Source organism: Pituophis catenifer, unplaced genomic scaffold (genome assembly GCF_029215685.1).
Source record: "Pituophis catenifer annectens isolate HBS135680 unplaced genomic scaffold, rPitCat1.0.hap2 SCAF_1, whole genome shotgun sequence".
NCBI lineage: Eukaryota > Metazoa > Chordata > Lepidosauria > Squamata > Colubridae > Pituophis > Pituophis catenifer.
In genome coordinates this window covers 353169650-353187423 of record NW_027256881.1, presented here as the reverse complement: position 1 = coordinate 353187423, position 17774 = coordinate 353169650, and the positions used below count along the sequence as shown (strand labels likewise).

The 17774-nt window shown below is 46.6% G+C and overlaps 1 protein-coding gene across 2 annotated transcripts in view; it reads left to right on the top strand.

Moving 5' to 3' along the window:
* The window catches only part of RFX2 (regulatory factor X2), a 58984-nt gene that overhangs the window by 12965 nt on the left and 28245 nt on the right, over positions 1–17774 (top strand). Inside the window, exons 1-2 of one of the 2 annotated variants that reach the window (XM_070931924.1) lie at positions 2759–2789; positions 15498–15595. In XM_070931924.1, coding sequence (XP_070788025.1) covers positions 15506–15595 — 90 coding nt within the window. In that variant the 5' untranslated portion in view covers positions 2759–2789; positions 15498–15505. Of the gene's footprint in view, positions 1–2758; positions 2790–15497; positions 15596–17774 lie in introns of those variants that run through there. The other variant, XM_070931923.1, reaches the window with a different exon arrangement.

Sequence of the window (17774 nt, the reverse complement as noted above, 5' to 3'; positions counted from 1 at the left end):
AGTCCTCGGCTTACAACCACAATGGAGCCCAAAGTTTTTGTTGCTAAGTGAGACATTTGTTCAATGAATTTTTGACACATTTTACGACCTTTCTGGCCATCGTTAAGTGGATCACGGGCAGTTGTCGAGGTGGTTAAATAAATCTGGCTTCCCCATTGGCTTTGCTTGTCAGAAGGTCGCAAAAGGGGATCACGTGTCTCTACAACCGTCATAAATGTGAGTCCGTTGCCAAGCGTTCGAATTTTGATCACGTGACCAGAGGGGGGGGGGAAGGGATATTGCAAAGGTCATAAGTCACTTTCATTTCGGTGCTGTTGTAGCTTTGAACCGTCACTAAATGAACGGTTGTAAATCGAGGACTACCTGTATTCGGAAAGAATTTCTTGCTAAATCTGGAGAGAAGAAAAAGATGTTTTTCTCTTTTGAGAAAAAGCAATTCTGGGCATCTCAGAAGGGGCCTTTGTCTCTTCCCCTGTCTTGTTGTTCCAGATCTTTTGATTGGCCGATAATGAACAATGAAGTCGGGGGTCCGAGGCTTTTGGGAACAAGATAGCAGGGGGGGGACTCTTGATTCTTTCCAGGGGAAAGTTTGCAGCCCCAACATCTGCTTGGAAGTGAATTTTGGAAAAGACCCGGGTTCTATCTATTAATGGAATGAAGTTTTCATTGCCTTCGGTCTCTCTCTGGAAATGATGTGGGAAAAACTAAAATGGGAAAAAGAATTTCCAATGAAATTTTTCTGGCCCCAAAGCAGGTTTTAATAGGTTATTCAGTCTGGGGCCATAAAGTCAAAAATGTGGATTTTCCCGAGCAATGGCACTCCTCGGAGCTCTCTCTGGATACGGCTTCCCGGGGTTGCTTTCAGCCCAAGGAGACCTCCTTGTAACTTTACGGCAAGTTTCTTTATGGCAACTTTTACTACAGCTTTCTTTCCTGCTCTGAATCTGCCTTTGGTTTCTTTCTAGCCAAAGACTTTGATTTAATGTCAGCGTGATTGATTGGCATCCGGTTAAATGCAGTGGATGGGACGATTCCCCGTACACCATAAAATGGGGGACGACTTTTGGAAGTAGCCTGCAGATTTTGGGGGGCGTGGGCAGCAAAACCTAGCTCACCAGGAACATCTATAAATCTTATTTTCCAAAGCCCTCAAGGGCAGAGCAAGAAGCAATGGGTGGAAGCTTCTTAAAGAAAGATCCAACCTAAAATTAAGAAGAAATTTCCCGACAGCGAGAATGATTAATCGTTGGAATGGGGCTTGCCTCCAGAAGTTGTGGGTGCACCATCACTGGAGGTTTCGAAGAAGAGACTGGACAATCATTTGGGATGATATATGGTCTCCTGCTTGAACGGGGGAGGGAGGGTTGGACTAGAAGACCTCCGAGGTCCCGTCTTCAATTCTGTATTCTGTCCTTAAACTTCCCTTCACTCTTCTCATTTATCCAGAGTTTTATTTATTAAAATTCATTTATAAAAGAGTTTTCCAAAGCACCAGAGGGCAGAACAAGAAACAACGGATGGAAACTAATCCAGGAGAGAAGCAACCTGGAATTAAGGAGAAACTTCCTGACAGTGCGGACAATTCACCAGTGGAACTGCTTGCCACTGGACCTTGTGAATGCTCCATCACTGGAGGTTTTTAAGAAGAGACTGGACTGTCAGGTCCCATCGATTCCTATAGGGACTGTCTGGACTGTCATTCTGGTGGGAGGGGATCTCTGTCTCTATTCCTTGCTGTAACTTTGGGGACCTTGGGATGGGGAGGAAAGGAATGTGCCCGGAGCCAGCTGCCTTATCTCGTCTCCGGAGAAGAGCAGCAGCGTTGCCTTGGAGACCGGCGTTTATCACCTTCTCGGCCTGAGTTTCCCATAACATCTTCGCACCTCGGGATGAATTGGGCTTTGGGGTGGGGGGTGGGGGCTCTGTCTGCAGTGGTTTTAATCTCAAGATTTCGAGCGGGAAGAGTTAGTTCCCGCCTACATCCTCTGGCTATCACAATCTTCCAATAAAAGTTTCCTTGGGAAATGGCTTTGGTTTCAAGAGTTCTGCTTTCTTGAGAGGACTGGCAAGACAGGACCTGACGCTTGTAAGGTCATTTGTCTGAAACGGGAGAGGGTCTCCTGCTTGAGAGAGGGTTGGACTAGAAGACCTCCAAGGTCCCTTCCGGCTCTGTTCTGATTCTGAATGCAAGACCCGTGTCATTTCTCTCTATAAATAGCCCACCTTTTTTTTTTTCCTAAGTTAGAAGCAGGCGGGCCTCCCGTGTTAAAACGCCTCACCCAGAAGGCTAGTCCTCAACAATCCCATTGTGCTTCTCCACCACCGACAGACCAACACTTGGCAGGGCTCATCTCTATTTACCCGTCTGGCCTCTGTGGTGCTGTCAGATCCATCTGGATGTGTGTTTGTGGTTCCTCCCTGGAGTATATTTTCTTTTTTTCCCCAAGGGGGTTTGCTTTCCAGACACGGCAGCTGCACACTTTCTGTTTCGAGAGAGACTCACAACCTCCGGGCAATGTCGGAAGGTTTACCCACAGGAGGCTGAAGTTCCTGATTGAATTGCTGCCATCGAGAAGGGAGGGAGGGTGTTTGTGTGTGTGTCTGTGTGTGTCCCGTCTTGTCTCCAAGAGCTCCACCCTATAAACAGCAACCGCTGCTTACTTCCCCAGTTGCTGGTGTTGTGGGTGTGGCCGCCATGCGCCACAGTCCTGCTTAGTCAGGCCGTGTCATCAGCGGAGCCCACGGAAGTTATTTACAGAGAGGAAACTCTGCAAGCCATCTGCACACGTGTGAGTCCCGTGTGTCTGCCCAGCGTGTGGGCAGGAGGGGAATCGTCGTGAGTCCGTAGCGATTTAAAAGAATGACGGAGTTGGAAGGGACCTTAGAGGTCTTCTAGTCCAGCCCCCTTCTCAAGCTGTACCGTTTCGGACAAAGGGCTGTCCGGTCTCTTCTTAAAAACCTCCAGGGTTGGAGCTCCGACAACTTCTGGTGGCAGGCAGTTCCTCTGGTTAATTGTCCTCACTGTTAGGAATTTTCTCCTTAGCTCCTGGTTGCTTCTCTCCTTGATTAGATTCCATTTGTCGTTTCTTGTCCTGCCCTCTGGTGCTGTGGAAAATCTATCAATCAGAATAGAACCGGAAGGGGCCTTGGAGGTCTTCTAGTCCAACCCTCTCTCAATCAGGAGACCCTGTTTGACCCCCGTCTTCTTTGGGGCAGCCCCTCAAGTACTGGAATCCTGCTATCATGTCCCCCCTAATTCTTCTTTTCTCTAGACTAGCCAAACCCAAATCCTGCAACCGTCCTTCATATGTTTTAGTCTCCAGGCCTTTTAATCATCATCTTAGTTGCTCTTCTCGTCACTTTTTCCAAAGTCTCAACCTCTTTTTTTGTAACGTGGGGACCAAAACTGGATGCGGTACTCTAGGTGTGGCCTTACTAAGGCTTTATAAAGCTTTATTCCTTTATAAGTAAGTAAAGCTTTACTTATAAAGCTTTGCTAAGACTCCACGTGATTTTGATTCGATGCTTCGGTTTACGCAACCAATCCTTTATGGCAGCATAGCTGGCTGGAGAATTCTGGGAGTTGAAGTCCACAAGTCTTAAAGCTGCCAAGTTTTAAGACCTCTGCTTTATGGGCTGCATGGAATTTGTAGAATATAAGAAAATGGGTCTCTACGCCTAGAAGCTAACTAGTATTTGTCATGCAGGTAACTATTTATTTATTTATTTATTTATTTATTTATTTATTTATTTATTTATATATATTTCTATACCGCCTTTCTCCCGTAGGACTCAAGGCGGTGTATAGTCCAGAAAAATATAGATAACACAAACATCATAAAATTGCTAATTAAGATTATTATTATAACATAGTTTGGCCCAATTAAATAGAACCTAAAATTAGATAACAGATAACTAGAGGTAGTTGTCGACTTTCCACAGTTTAGGGACCGTTTGAAGTTACAACAGCCCGGGCAAAAGTGACTTATGACCGTTTTTCACACTTATGACCGTTGCGGCCATCCCCCTGGTCACGGGATCAGAATTCAGGCACTTGGCAACTGTCTCGTATTTACGACGGTTGCAGCGTCCCGTGGCCCTGTGATCCCCTCTTGCGACCTTCTGACAAGCAAAAGTCCACGGGGAAGCCCAATTCACTTCACCACCTGAAGAAGTTGTTCTCCTGCCCTTCGTCCCCAAAGCCCACCTCCCTATAGGACCAGCAATGGCTCTTGAGCCGCCCTGTGCACCTATCTCTCTCGGGACCACCACCTTTGCAGAACCTGTTAAGCACCGGGGCTGTGGGCAACCCACCCGTCTTCCTCCGCCTTCTCTGGATGCGTGGCCTTCATCAGGCCCGATGCATCTCCACCACCTTCTCACCTGAAAGAACCCAAGGTAAAGGAAGGTGGGATGTCATCTGAATAGTGGGGGGCAGCACTTCTTTGAAGCACAATAGAGCTGGAAGGGACCTTGGAGGTCTCCTAGTCCAACCCCCTGCTCAATCAGGAGACCCTATGCCATTCTGGACAAATGGCTGCCTAGTCTCTTCTTCAAAGCCTCCAGTGATGGAGCACCCACAACGTCTGGTGGCAAGCCGTTCCACCGGTTAAAAGTCTGTAGCAATTCTCAAGTCATCCAAGTCCTGGGTGTCCCAAAGGTCCTTTTTTTTTAGGAGGCCACTGGACTTCCTTGTTTTGGCTTTTGTGGGAAGAAATATCCATCTGGTTCAGTTCCAAGCCGGGAGAAAGAAACTGGAAACATGGAGGCTGATGAAGCAGAACCAGTTGGGTCTGTGGTTCTGGTGCAGCTGACCAAAAATGGAGTTGAGAGTGGAAGGGTTTTTATACCTTCCTTGGGCTTTGCACTTATTTATTTATTTATTTTATTTTATTTTATTTTATTTTATTTTATTTTATTTTATTTTATTTTATTTTATTTTATTTTATTTTATTTTATTTTATTTTATTTTATTTTATTTTATTTTATTTTATTTCTATACCGCCCTTCTCCCGAAGGACTCAGGGCGGTGTACAGCCTGATTAAAAGCACAAAGACAAACAAAATTTAAAATTATGAAATGATAGGCTCAATTTTAAAAACCCCAAATTTAAAATCCCATATTTAAAAACCAATTAAAATCTTCAGCTTCCTGTTCCTGTTCCTGTGCAAGAACATGTCTTCTATTGGCTGTTGTCAGATTCCTGTGGGGTCATGTAGGGGTCATAGCTGGCTCTATAGGCAAAAGCGGGAATGCAAATCCTAGGTGTTTGTCTGAGCTAAGTTTGGTTGAAGTTTGGAGTGCTCTGAAAGGGTGTTGGGCAATTCCTTTTGTGGCTTAATGGCTTTCGTCCTGTGTTAGATCTTGGGTGAGGGTATTTGCTTATGAATAGAGCTATCTAGATACTTGTCTTCTTTCAATAAGCTCATTATCTCTTAAACTGTGGGCTATTAAGAAAAGGTGGGGGCTGCTTTCTGCCCCTTTAAAAATAAACATGTTTCTCCATTTCTCCTTTAGGGAAATATAATATTCTGCCTTTTTTAAAAAAATATTTCCCAAAATATTTCATTCTTCTGGGAGTTGGGGAGGAAGGGCTTCCCACACTTTGAAGACGTTTCGCTTCTCATCCAAGAAGCTTCTTCAGCTCCTGACATGGCTGGCTGGGGAAATCTGGGAGCTGAAGTCCTCCAGTCTTAAAGTTTGCCAAGGTTGGAGAGAGCCCAGCCTCCAGGTTTTGCAGCGAAGGAGCCCGATCAAATTCAGGAAACGAATAACAAGAGTTGGAAGGGACCTTGTAGGTCATCTAGTCCGACCCCAGCCCTGCCCAAGCAGGCGACCCTATGCCACTTAACAGATGAACAGAGTCGGAAGGGACCTTGTAGGTCATCTAGTCCGACCCCAGCCCTGCCCAAGCAGGCGACCCTATGCCACTTAACAGATGAACAGAGTCGGAAGGGACCTTGTAGGTCATCTAGTCCGACCCCAGCCCTGCTCCTTCCAAGATTATCCCGGGTCAAGATCGCCTTTCCTCGGCTGAGGCTGCAAGGGCAGCCGGGCGGACCAAACGGGGCTCACACATCCCTCCCCCTCCGGAAAAATCCGGACGGGGTGGGTAGGGGGAAGTTTGAAAGCTGCTCTTGCTTTCGCTTCCATCCCTTTCGCAACCCCCCCCCCGCGCAACTTTGTGCATGGATGGAGCGCAACCCTCCCGTGGCGCAGCGAAAGCCTCAGGTGCAAGGGGGAGGGAGGGGGCGCACAGGACCGGGGGGGGGCTGGAGCAGCCGAAGCGAACAGCCTGCAGATGTGCAATTAATCCCGGGAGCCGCCGCATTGTTGACCGAGTAACAACGGTTGCCCCGGGCGACGCGCTCGGCTCCCGATTGGTTCCCGGCGACGGTTGCCCCGGCGACGGAGAGAAAGCTTCCCAAACCAAACAAAAGCTGTTCCGTTCCCCCTCCCTCCCTCCCCGCCCTTTGAAGCGCACGAAATGTATCGGGCTGTCGGGTCAGGCCTTCCGAGGAGCGGGGGGGGGGGGGAAGTGGGGGGGGTGGAATGAAATCTTCTCTCCGTTGGAGACTGCGGAGAAGCCGGGCGCTTTGCAACCAGATCCTTGAGAGAGAGAGAAAAAACCCTTCCCCTTTTCCAACCCTTCTCTTTGGATAGCATAGCATAGCATAGAAAAATGGAATGGAATGGAATAGAATTCAGAGTTACAATCGAGTAGAGTAGAGTAGAGTTAGAATACAATAGAGAATAGGAATAGAATGCAGAAGAGAATAGAATAGAATAGAATAGAATAGAATAGAATAGAATAGAATAGAATAGAGAATAGGAATAGAATGCAGAATAGAATAGAATAGAATAGAATAGAATAGAATAGAATAGAATAGAATAGAATAGAATAGAATAGAATAGATACAGAATAGAATAGAATAGAATAGAATAGAATAGAATAGAATAGAATAGAATAGAATAGAATAGAAATAGAGAAGAGAATAGAATAGAATAGAATAGAATAGAATAGAATAGAATAGAATAGAATAGAATAGAATAGAGGAAAGAATAGAATAGAACAGATACAGAATAGAATAGATACAGAATAGATACAAATAGATACAGAATATACAGAATAGAATAGATACAGAATAGATACAGAATTGAATAGATACAGAATTGAATAGATACAGAATATACAGAATTGAATAGAATATAGAGAAGAGAATAATAAAGAAAAGAGAATAGAATGCAGAATAGAATAGAGGAATGAAGAGAAGAGAAGAGAAGAGAAGAGAAGAGAAGAGAAGAGAAGAGAAGAGAAGAGAGAATGGAATGAATACAATAGAAGAGAAGAGAAGAGATGAGAATAGAGAATTAGAATAGAATAGAATAGAATAGAGAATGGAATGAAGAGAAGAGAAGAGAAGAGAAGAGAAGAGAAGAGAAGAGAAGAGAAGAGAAGAGAAGAGAATATATTGTCACTTTGTAGACTAATCGGCATACATTAAAATGAAATTACGCTGCATACAGTTCTCAAAGGGTCTCCACCTCTAATATAAACATATATACATGACAAGATAACTAAGTAAATACAAAATTATGTATGTACCCACATATATTATATGACACGGAGAAACAACATACTCTCGTTCGGATGTATTTCGGATATACATGGCGAGAGAAAGGAATCTTGCGAGTTTGCCAGACGGATGGCCTAGGGAACAAAGGTGTTGCAGAATTGGTTAGTCCTGCTCGAAATACTTTGAAATCTCCTCCCAGAGGGGAGCAAGAGAAACAGACCCTGGAGTGGGTGTATGGGGGAGTGGTGGGTTTCACTTACTTTTGCTACCAGTTCGCTTGCACACGCGTGCTCGTTTCACTCATTCACGCGCCACTTCTGCACATGCGCAGAGCATATTTGATGATGTCTGGCCAGGTGGGTGGAGCCTCTCACCGCCGCTGCTACCGGTTCTCCCAAACTGGTAGCAACCCAAACCCACCACTGGTGTGGGGTCTCTAACAATGCTTCGAGCTCCAAGCACATATCTTAGTTAAGCATCTTGAATAATGGGAAGCAAGATTCCTACAAACTTCTCCGCTGTCCTCACCACTCTCTGTAGGGACTTTCTATCTGAGGCACTGCGGCCACCGAACCGAACAGGGATGCAGTTTGTTAAAATGCTCTCGATCGTGCCTTTGTAAAAAGTGGCCAGGACAAGAAGGAGAAAGACATCCCCTCCTCATCTGATGCAGGAAATGCAGACGTCTGGTGTGCACGCTTCATGAAAGATAATGTAGGAAGACACCAAGTCAGATTGTTAGTTATCTGCACCCCCAGATACTTAATACTGTTGACCACCTCCATGGCTCCATCCTTGATACTGAGTGGAGTACGACCATGCTGGCGCTTTCTAAAATCTACGATGATCTCCTTTGTAATCTAGAACCAGGTTACTTTTATTGCACCAGTCCACCAGAGCCTTCTGGGGGAAGCCTATGATATGATAAGGATATGACCGGGGGGTGGGGGAGGCATAATATATAGAATAAAACATAATTCTTTATTGGCCAAGTGTGATTTGACACATAAGGAATTTGTTTTGGTGTTTAAAAGCCACAAGTGATCAATCACAAGCGTAGTATCGTAAAAATACATTCATCCTAAATCATAAGATACAAAACTTAGGGGTAGTCACAGGACACTAAATAAGCAATCAACATAAATCATACTAGGAAACTAAATAAAACAATATGAATCTGTTAGGGAAGGGGTGGGCAAATGTGGCCCTTTTACAACCTGTGGACTTCAACTCCCAGAATTCCAAGCTGTCTCAGGAATTCTGGGAGTTGAAGTCCACAGGTTGTAAAAGGGTCACATTTGCCCACCCCTGTGTTTTGGGGGGGGGGGAATCCATCTAGTTCAGCCAGGAGAAAGACGCTGGATATAACATGGAGGCTGATTGGAAAGAAGGACTCTGTTTATTGATGAACAGAACCACAGCATGCAGTTCTGGGGCAGCTGACCAAATGGTTGAAGGAGTGGATGGATCTTTATAGGTTCCTGTGGCTTTGAAGTTTGAGATGTTCTGGGGGGATTGTGCAATGAAGGGGCTTTGTGTTCTGGGTAATTGCTATTGTGGCTGATGGCTGTCCTGTGTCTGATGGCTGTCCTGACTTTTTGGGTGAGGGGCAGCTTGCTCTAATCCTATCGCTCTGCTTTGGTTAGCTGTCAAAATTGCTGCAAGGGGTTTTGAAATATCCTGTCTTGAATGGACTTCTGCCAGCAATATTTGCTTTGCTTATGAACGGAGCCATCTAGATAGTTGGCTTCCTCTTTCAATAAGCTTGTTATCCCTTAAGTGTCAGCAACTGCTGTGGGCTATTAAGAAAGAATTTGAGGGCTGCTTTCTGCCTCTTAAAAACATGTTTCTCCATTTCTCCTTTGGGGAAATAAAATATTCTGCTCTTTTTTTAAATATTTCCCAAAATATTTCATTCTTCGGGGTGGGGGGCTTCCCACAAATCGTAAAGATACAAGTAACAACATTAGAATCATGAGTAGAAAAGGAGATAGGTAATAGGAAAGATGAGAAGAATAGTAATACAGCCTTACTAAGTGTTGTGTTGTGGGAATGAGTTGTTTAGCAGAGTGATGGCATGGTAGAACTGTCCTTGTGTCTAGTTGTTCTGATGTGCAGTGCTCTATAGGGTCATTTTGAGGGTAGGAGAGGAAACAGTTTATGTCCAGGATGTGAGGGGTCTGTAGCAGGGGTGAAATCCAGCTGGTTCTGACAGGTTCTGGAAAACCTCTGGAGCCTGGGAAGAGTGAAAAATGTGCCCCCCCCCAAGGTCCTCCGGAGGCTGGAAACAACCCATTTCCCTACTTCCGGTGGGCCCAGAAGGCCTGAAAATAAGCTGAGCTCGTGTGCCCACTGATATGGGTCTGCGTGCCACTTGTGGCACGCATGTCATAGGTTCACCATCACGGGACTAGGAGATCTCTGAGGTCCCTTCCGCGAAAGGGAAAAATACACGTAATAGAGAGCTGTGGCTCAAAGCTTTTACATATATGTATTAGTAAGGCCTGAAATAGATTGGATATTAATCAGGATATCAAAATTGTAACCTGCCCGTATGTCTTAAGGTGGCTCAGCTTTCCCCAGACCTTGAGTTCCTTCTTTTCCAGGATGGGGGGAGCTGGGCTTGTGGGAAATGAGGAACTGAATGCCAACGGTAGGTGCTCAGGTTGCTATGACAACGTGGCGGGGTCCCGAAAGTCAGGTGCTTGTGGGTTTGGGGTATATAAGGTAATGTCGGGCGGTGGGTCGGAGCCAATCGGCCTCAAGCCGTCCCAGGGTAGCTATTTGTCCGATTTGACCCTCATTGCAATGGGATTATTAGGAGCCGTGGTGGTGCAGTGGTTAGAGTGCAGTACTGCAGGCCACTTCTGCTGGCTGCTGGCTGCTTGCAATTTGGCAGTTCGAATCTCACCAAGGTTGACTCAGCCTTCCGTCCATTCGAGGTCGGTAAAAGGAGGACCCTTTTCTTCCCTCTTTCTGGAAGGTCATTAATTGCAAACACCACCGTTTGATTTGGTTCTGTTTTAAATATTGAGCAGGCCAACTTTACCCAAAATAAAAAAAAAAATGGTTAATCTTGAAAATCCACAGCAAAGGACTGGCAACGATTTAAGGACGGTTTTGAATCATGCAAAAAGGGTGCTGCAGCTTTGCCTTTTGGTTTGTAGTTGTTTGTCCAGGTGGTCCTCGACTTACGACCACCCCGAGCCCAGAATTTATGTTGCTAAGTGAGACATTCGTTAAAAGTGTTTTGCGCTGTTTGACCGACCTTTCTTGCCATGGTTGTTAAGTGAACACGCTTCCCTGTGGATGGCGCTTATCAGAAAGTCGCCAAAGGGGACCCAGCGACGGTCATAAGTATAAAGCGGTTGCCAAGCGTCAGAATCTCTGATCACACGAGACCACAGGTTCTGCTGCAAAGGTCGGAAGGGTGAAAAACGGTCATAAGCCCCCTTTTTTCCCTCAGTGCTGTCGTAAATTTGAATGGTCACTAAATGAATCTGTCATTAAGTTGAGGACTACCTGTAGTTTGTAAGTTGGCTTGTTTTTCATGGAAGCCCCTCTAAAGACCTCCAGTATCCCGCATGGGTTAGTGGTGAGATTTACATCAGAAGGGACCCGGGAGGTCTTCTAGTCCAGCCCCCTGCTCAAACAGGAGACCCTATACTATTTCAGATAAGCGACTGTCTAAACCCGTGATGGTGAACCTATGGCACGCGTGCCACATCTGTGGGCACGCAAGCATTGCCCTAGCCCAGCTCCAGTGCGGCCAGCTGATTTTCAGGCCTTCTCGGCCCACCGGAAGTCAGGAAATGGGCAATTTCCGGCCTCCAGGGTGGGTTGGGGAAGGCTGTTTTCGCCCTCCCCAGGCTCCAAGAAAGCCTCTGGAGCCTGGGGAGGGCGAAAAAAAACGGACCTACCGAACCCACCGGTAACCTTTTTGCTGTTGCGTGCCAAAAGCAGGGGGAGCGTGGGAGGGTCGCGTGCGCATGCATGGGGGGGCATTGAATTATAGGCGTGGGCACGCACGCACGCAACCCCGCCCTCCCCCGCTCCCCCACGCTTTTGGCACCCAACGGCAAAAAATTTAGCCGTCACTGGTCTAGACTCTTCTTAAAAGCCTCCAGTGATGGAGCATCCACAACTTCTGGAGGCAAGCAGTTCCACTGGTGAATTGTTCTCACTGTCAGGAAGTTTCTCCTTAGTTCCAGGTTGCTTCTCCTCCTTGATTCGTTGCCATGAGAATAGGTTGACGCCCTCTTCTTTGGGGCAGCCCCTCAAATCCTGGAATACTGCTATTATGTCCCCCCCCTAATTCTTCTTTTCTTTAGACTAGATTGTTGAATTCAGAGGCAGGAGACAGAGAGACAAAGCCTTTCGGCAGCCTACCTGAGGCTGGTTGGTTGGTGATGGTTGCCTGGTCCATCCTGGCCTACCTTGCAGGTGTGAGGATAAAATCAGAAAGGGATTCAAACAGAGGGATTGAATCAAGATCACAGGAGATACTAAGACCGCTCTATAAAGCCTTAGTAAGGCCACACCTAGAGTCCGGCATCCAGTTTTGGTCACCACACTATAAAAAAAATATTGAGACTCTAGAAAGAGTGCAGAGAAGAGCAACCAGGATGATGAGGGGACTGGAGGCTCAAACACACGAAGAACGGTTGCAGGAACTGGGCCTGGCTAGTCTAGTGAAGAGAAGGACCAGGGGAGACAGGAGAGCATCTTCCAATATTGGAGGGGCTCCCCCAGAGAGGAGGAAGGGGGTCAAACTATTTTCCAAAGCACCCGAAGGCCAGACAAGGAATAATGGATGGAAACTGACCAAGGAGAGATTCAGTCTAGAAATGAGGAGGAACTTTATAACAGTGAGAACAATCAACCAATGGAACAAAAGTTGCGTTCAGAGGTTGTGGGAGCTTCATCACTGGAGGCTTTTAAGAAAAGGCTGGACTGCCATCTGTCAGAAATGATGAGTAGGGTCTCCTGCTTGGGCGGGGGGGTTGGACTAGATGACCTCAAAGTTCCCTTCCAACTCTGTTAATCTGTTAAAAAACCTGTTTTCCAAGGCACCTGAAGGCCAGGCAAGGCATAATGGATGGAAACGAATCAAGGAGAGATTCAACCTGGAAATAAAAGAGAGATTTTCTGATAGTGAGGACAATGAACCCATGGAACAGAAGTTGCCTTTGGAAGTTGTGGCAGCTTCGTCACTGGAGGTTTTCCAGAAGAGACTGGACTGCCACCGGTCTGAAATGGGATAGGGTCTCCTGTATCAGCAGGGGGCTGGACTAGAAGACCTCCAAGGTCCCTTCCAGTTCTGTCATTCCCACTTCGTTTTGCTGTTCTCCCCTTTAATAACAAGCCAAACGGCCCCTTGGCCAACATTGCTGCCGTTTGCAGACTTGGCAGTGGGGTCCTTGGAGCTCAGAAACATCCAGAGATCCTGAATTTGGGAGGGGGGGGCTTCTCCTGAGTCACGGGACGGGCTGGCAAAGCTCCTGAGGCAAAGTCCTTTCCTTTCCTGTCTTGTCTTTTTGTCTCTCTCTCTCTCTCTCTCTCTCTCTCTCTTTTTTTTTTTTTTTTTTTGCAAAGAATGGCTGTATTTTCCTCTTGCACGCTCTCTGCCTGGAAACGGAGCCAGGTCGGGGTAAACAGACGGTTGCTAGCGACTCCATCTGTCCAGCCCGGCTCTGCCTGTCGGCGTTTGCCTGGTGTGATGAATGACGCAAGCGGCTCGCGAGAGAGCCGCCTTTTAGCCAGCTTACGAAGCCCCTCCGGGGCAGGGGGTGGGGGGCAGTTCGGACATCGGCCTGGCCTTTCTCCTCCATCGGATTTGGATGCCACCCATCTCAGGCGTCTCACCCCCAAAATGAGGGGCTGCCACAAAGAAGAGGGGAGGTGTCAGCTGAGCAAGAGGGTTGGACTAGAAGACCTCCAGAGGTCCCTCCCAGCTCTGTTCTGATCGATTGGTGTTTTTCCCCAAAGCACCAGAAGGCAAAAGAGAAGCAACCACGGATGGAAATTCATCAAAGAGAGACCCAACCTAGAGAACTAAGGAGGAATTTCCTGACAATGAGAACAGTTAACCGGTGGAACAGCTTGCCACCAGACCTTGTGGGTGCTCCATCACTGGAGGCTTTAAAAAAGAGACTGAACAACCGTTTGTCCAGAATGGGATAAGGTCTCCTGCTTGGGCAAGAGGAGGTGGACTAGAAGACCTCCAAGGGCCCTTCCAACTCTTTATTCTGACTTACCTGTACAGGGGCTCAGTGTTTACTCAAGGGGCAAATTTCCAGAAACTAAGTCTTGAGGGTTATATGTTCTGCTCCAGGATAGTTCCTGAAAGCTGACTTTTATCCTGGTTCCCACTTAAGATCTGGAGACCAGCAGAGAAGCAACTTAGAAGTAACGAGGAATTTCCTGACAATTAAAACAATTAATCCGCGGAACGACTTGCCTCCAGAAGTTGTGGATGCTCCAACACTGGAGGTTTTTTGTTTGTTTTTTAAGAGGAGCCTGGACAACCACTTGTCTGAAATGGTACGGTATGCTTGAGCAGGGGGTTAGACTAGAGGACCTCCAAGGTCCCTCCCAGCTCTATTCTGATTGTTACTTGTTGTTAATCGGGCATATAATACAGAGAGCCTGTTGCAGAGATCAGGGGGTCCACTCTGGAAAGACCAAGCCTAGAGAAATTGCCCCGGGCTTGGCAAATGGGAAGGGAAGGTTCGGCTTGGATGCAGAAAAGGGCCTGAGCCTCTTTTTCAAATCCCTATGTCAGTTTCGAAAAGTTCTCCCTCATTCTTGTCCTGTGGTTCCTGGGTCTGGTGAGGGTCAAAGGTTGCCAAGAGGACCTCCCTGTTTTTTTTAATATTTTTATTATTATTATTATTATTATTATTATTATTATTATTATTATTATTATTATTTCCTTTCATTTGCACAAAAATAATTCTCACAGTATTCTTGGTTATGTCAGGAAGTTGATGGCTTCTCTCCTAAAAAGAATTGTGGGTTAATACTTCACGTGTGCCAAGGAATACTCCGCTTGATGGTGCGACTTAGCAATTTTAAGGGTTTTAATTCTCACACAGAGAGAGACAGAGACAGAGAGGAAAAGCAAGAGATGGAGAGAGAGAGAGGAATAGAAAAAGGGAGGAAAGAAAAGAGAGGGAAAGAGAGAGAAAAAGAGAGGAAGAGAAAGAGGGGGGGAGAAAGGGAGAGAGAAAGATGGAGACAGAGAAAGAGAAAGACAGATGAAAAGAGAGAGAAAGAGGAAGAAAGAGAAAGAGAGGAACAGAAAGGGAGAAAGGGAGAGAGAAAGAGAGAGAGGAAGAGAGAGAGAAAGAAAGGAAAAGAGGGAGAGAGGTAGAGACATAAAGGAGAGAGAGAAAAAGAGGGAGAAAAAAGGAAGAGAGAAAGAGAGAGAGACAGTTGAAAAGAGAGAAAAAAGGGAGAAAGAGGAATAGGGAAAGAGAAAGAGAGGCAGAGAAAAAGAAAAAGAAAGAAGGAGAGAGAAAAAGGAAAAGGGAAAGAGAGAGGAAGAGAGAGATAAAGGAGGGCAGGGAGAGAGAGAGAGAGAAAGGGAGAGAGGAAAAGAGAGAAAAAAGGGAGAGAGAGAGAGGAAGAGAGAGAAAAAAAAAGAGAGAGGGAGAGGAAGAGAAAGTGTCTGAGTGTGTGTGTGTGTGTGTGTGAGAGAGAGAGAACTATTGAAGTAATGACTGATTCAAATGGTTAAGCTGGTGAGTTTCCCCAAAACCTCCTTTCAGACTTTTGGGACTGGCTTCTCCGTCATGGCCGCCCACCAGCGGCTCCAGACCGAACCCCGTTTGTTCTAAAAAGAGGCTGAAATGAGCGAGTGAAGAAATTCCCTTTTTTTCCCTCTCTCTCTCTCTCTCTCTCTCTCTCTCTCCCAGAGCCAAGCATGCAGACTTCCGAGGAGGGCTCCAATTCGGCCACCCCTGTGGCGCTGCGCACCTCGGCCTCGGCCCAGCCCGGCCCAGCTTCCCAGCAGGTAAGGCCTCTCCTCTTTGGCCAGAGGAGACCCACCTGTCGTCCGGACTCCCCCCATTTTGCACGCCCGGGGCCTCTCTCTTCTGGTTATCTCAAGCCAGCAGCTTGGGCTTCTGGGTTTTTTTTAATGCGGGGTATAAAATCTCCGAGTTCTTGAATCGGAAAAGACAGTCAGTCAAATGCATCAGTCAAGAGTCAACATTGCATCCAGTTTTGGTCGCCACAATATGAAAAAAAAAATAATAATGTTGAGATTTTAGGAAGAGTTCGGAGCCCTGAAGGCTAAAACATCTGAAGGACAATTGCAGGAATTGGGTCTGTCTAGTTTAATGGAAAGAGGAAAGAAGGGACCTTGGTAGCTTGAAGATGGGTGGACTTCAACTCCCAGAATCCCCCAGCCAGCAGCGCTGGCTGGGGGATTCTGGGAGTTGAAGTCCACCCATCTTCAAGCTTCCAAGGTTGAGAAACACTGGTTTAGACTTATATGCCGCTTCACAGTGCTTTACAGCCCCCTCTAGCTGAGGGGCTGCCACAAAAAAAGAATCTGAATCAGAATAGAGCCGGAAGGGACCTTGGAGGTCCTCTAGTCCAACCCCCTCAAAATTCCGTTCGCTGAGGGGATCCACCTGTTCTCCAAAGCTCCTAAAAGGCAGGACAAGAAAGCAACAGATGGAACCGGACGAAGGAGAGAAGCAACCTGGAATTAAGGAGACATTTCCTGATAATTAGACCAATTCGTCAATGGAACTTCTTGCCACCAGAAGCTGTGGGTGCTCCATCCCTGGAAGCTTTCAAGATGAGACCCGACAGCCACTAGTCTGAAATAATATAGGGTCTCTTCTTTGAGCAGGAGGTTGGACTAGAAGACCTCAAAAGTCCCTTCGGACTCTCTTTAATTCCGGTTACAAAAAGCCGGAGGGAATCTGGGAACATCTTTTCCAAATGACAAATTTTATTCCATGCTCACAAAAGTGTCTAACTTTTTGAATAAAATGTGTCCGTTGGAAAGACAATCTTAGATGCCTTTTTCTTTTGGGGGTGGGTGTTTGTTTGAACCGAAAAGGCAGGGAGGTTTCCCACTGGTGCCAAATGACTCGAGTTGCAAGAGACCTGATCGGGTCGAGGTAGAGTGTTCCTAGACAGGGAAGCTCTCCCCTCCCATTGGTCTTTCGTAGCCTCATTTGCTGGTTTGACGTCACCGCCTTTCCTCAAGACGCCCAGTGATGAGAGCTGCGTGGTAAGACCGTGGAGGCGTTGAGTGACCAGGTCAGAAAGAGAAATTGGCTTGACAGTTAGAACAAGAGCCTGTAGTACAATGGACTAAAGCACTGTTATTAACATCTGCTGCTTGCAATTACTGCAAGTTCGAATCTCACCAGGCTCAAGGTTGACTCAGCCTTCCATCCTTTCAAAGGTAGGTGAAATGAGGACCCAGATTGTGGGGGGCAATAAGATGACTTTGTATAAATATGCAAAAGTATGAAGGCTATTGCTTAGCGCATTATAAGCCACCCTGAGTCTCCGGAGAAGGGCGGCATATAAATTAAAGCAAAAAAAAAACAATTAATCAGTGGAACAACTTGCCTCCAGAAGTTGTGAATGCTCCAACACTGGAAGTCTTTAAGAAGATGTTGGATAACCATTTGTCTGAAGTGGTGTAGGATTTCCTGCCTAAGCAGGGGGTTGGACTAGAAGACCTCCAAGGACCCTCCCAACTCTGTTATTCTAGTCTATTCTAAGGTGATGTTTCCCAGCCTTAACAACTTTAAGAGAGGGGTGGGCCAGAGTTGGGTTTCAGCAGGTTCTGACAGGTTCTGGAGAACCGGTAGCGGAAATTTTGAGTAGTTCGGAGAACCGGTAGTAAAAATTCTGACTGGCCCCCATCTATTCTCTGCCTCCCAAGCCCCAGCTGATCGGGAGGAAATGGGGATTTTGCAGTAACTTTCCCCTGGAGTGGGGAGGGAATGGAGATTTTACAGTATCCTTCCCCTGCCACGCCCATCAAACCACGCCCACCAAGCCACGCCCACAGAACTGGTAGTAAAAGAAATTTGAAACCCGCCACTGATGTGGACTTCAGCTCCCAGAATTCCCTAGCCTCCCTCTGCTGGGGAATTGTGGGAGTTGAAGTCCACATCTCTGAAAAAGTTGCCAAGTTTGAGAAATGACGAGCCTTGGGC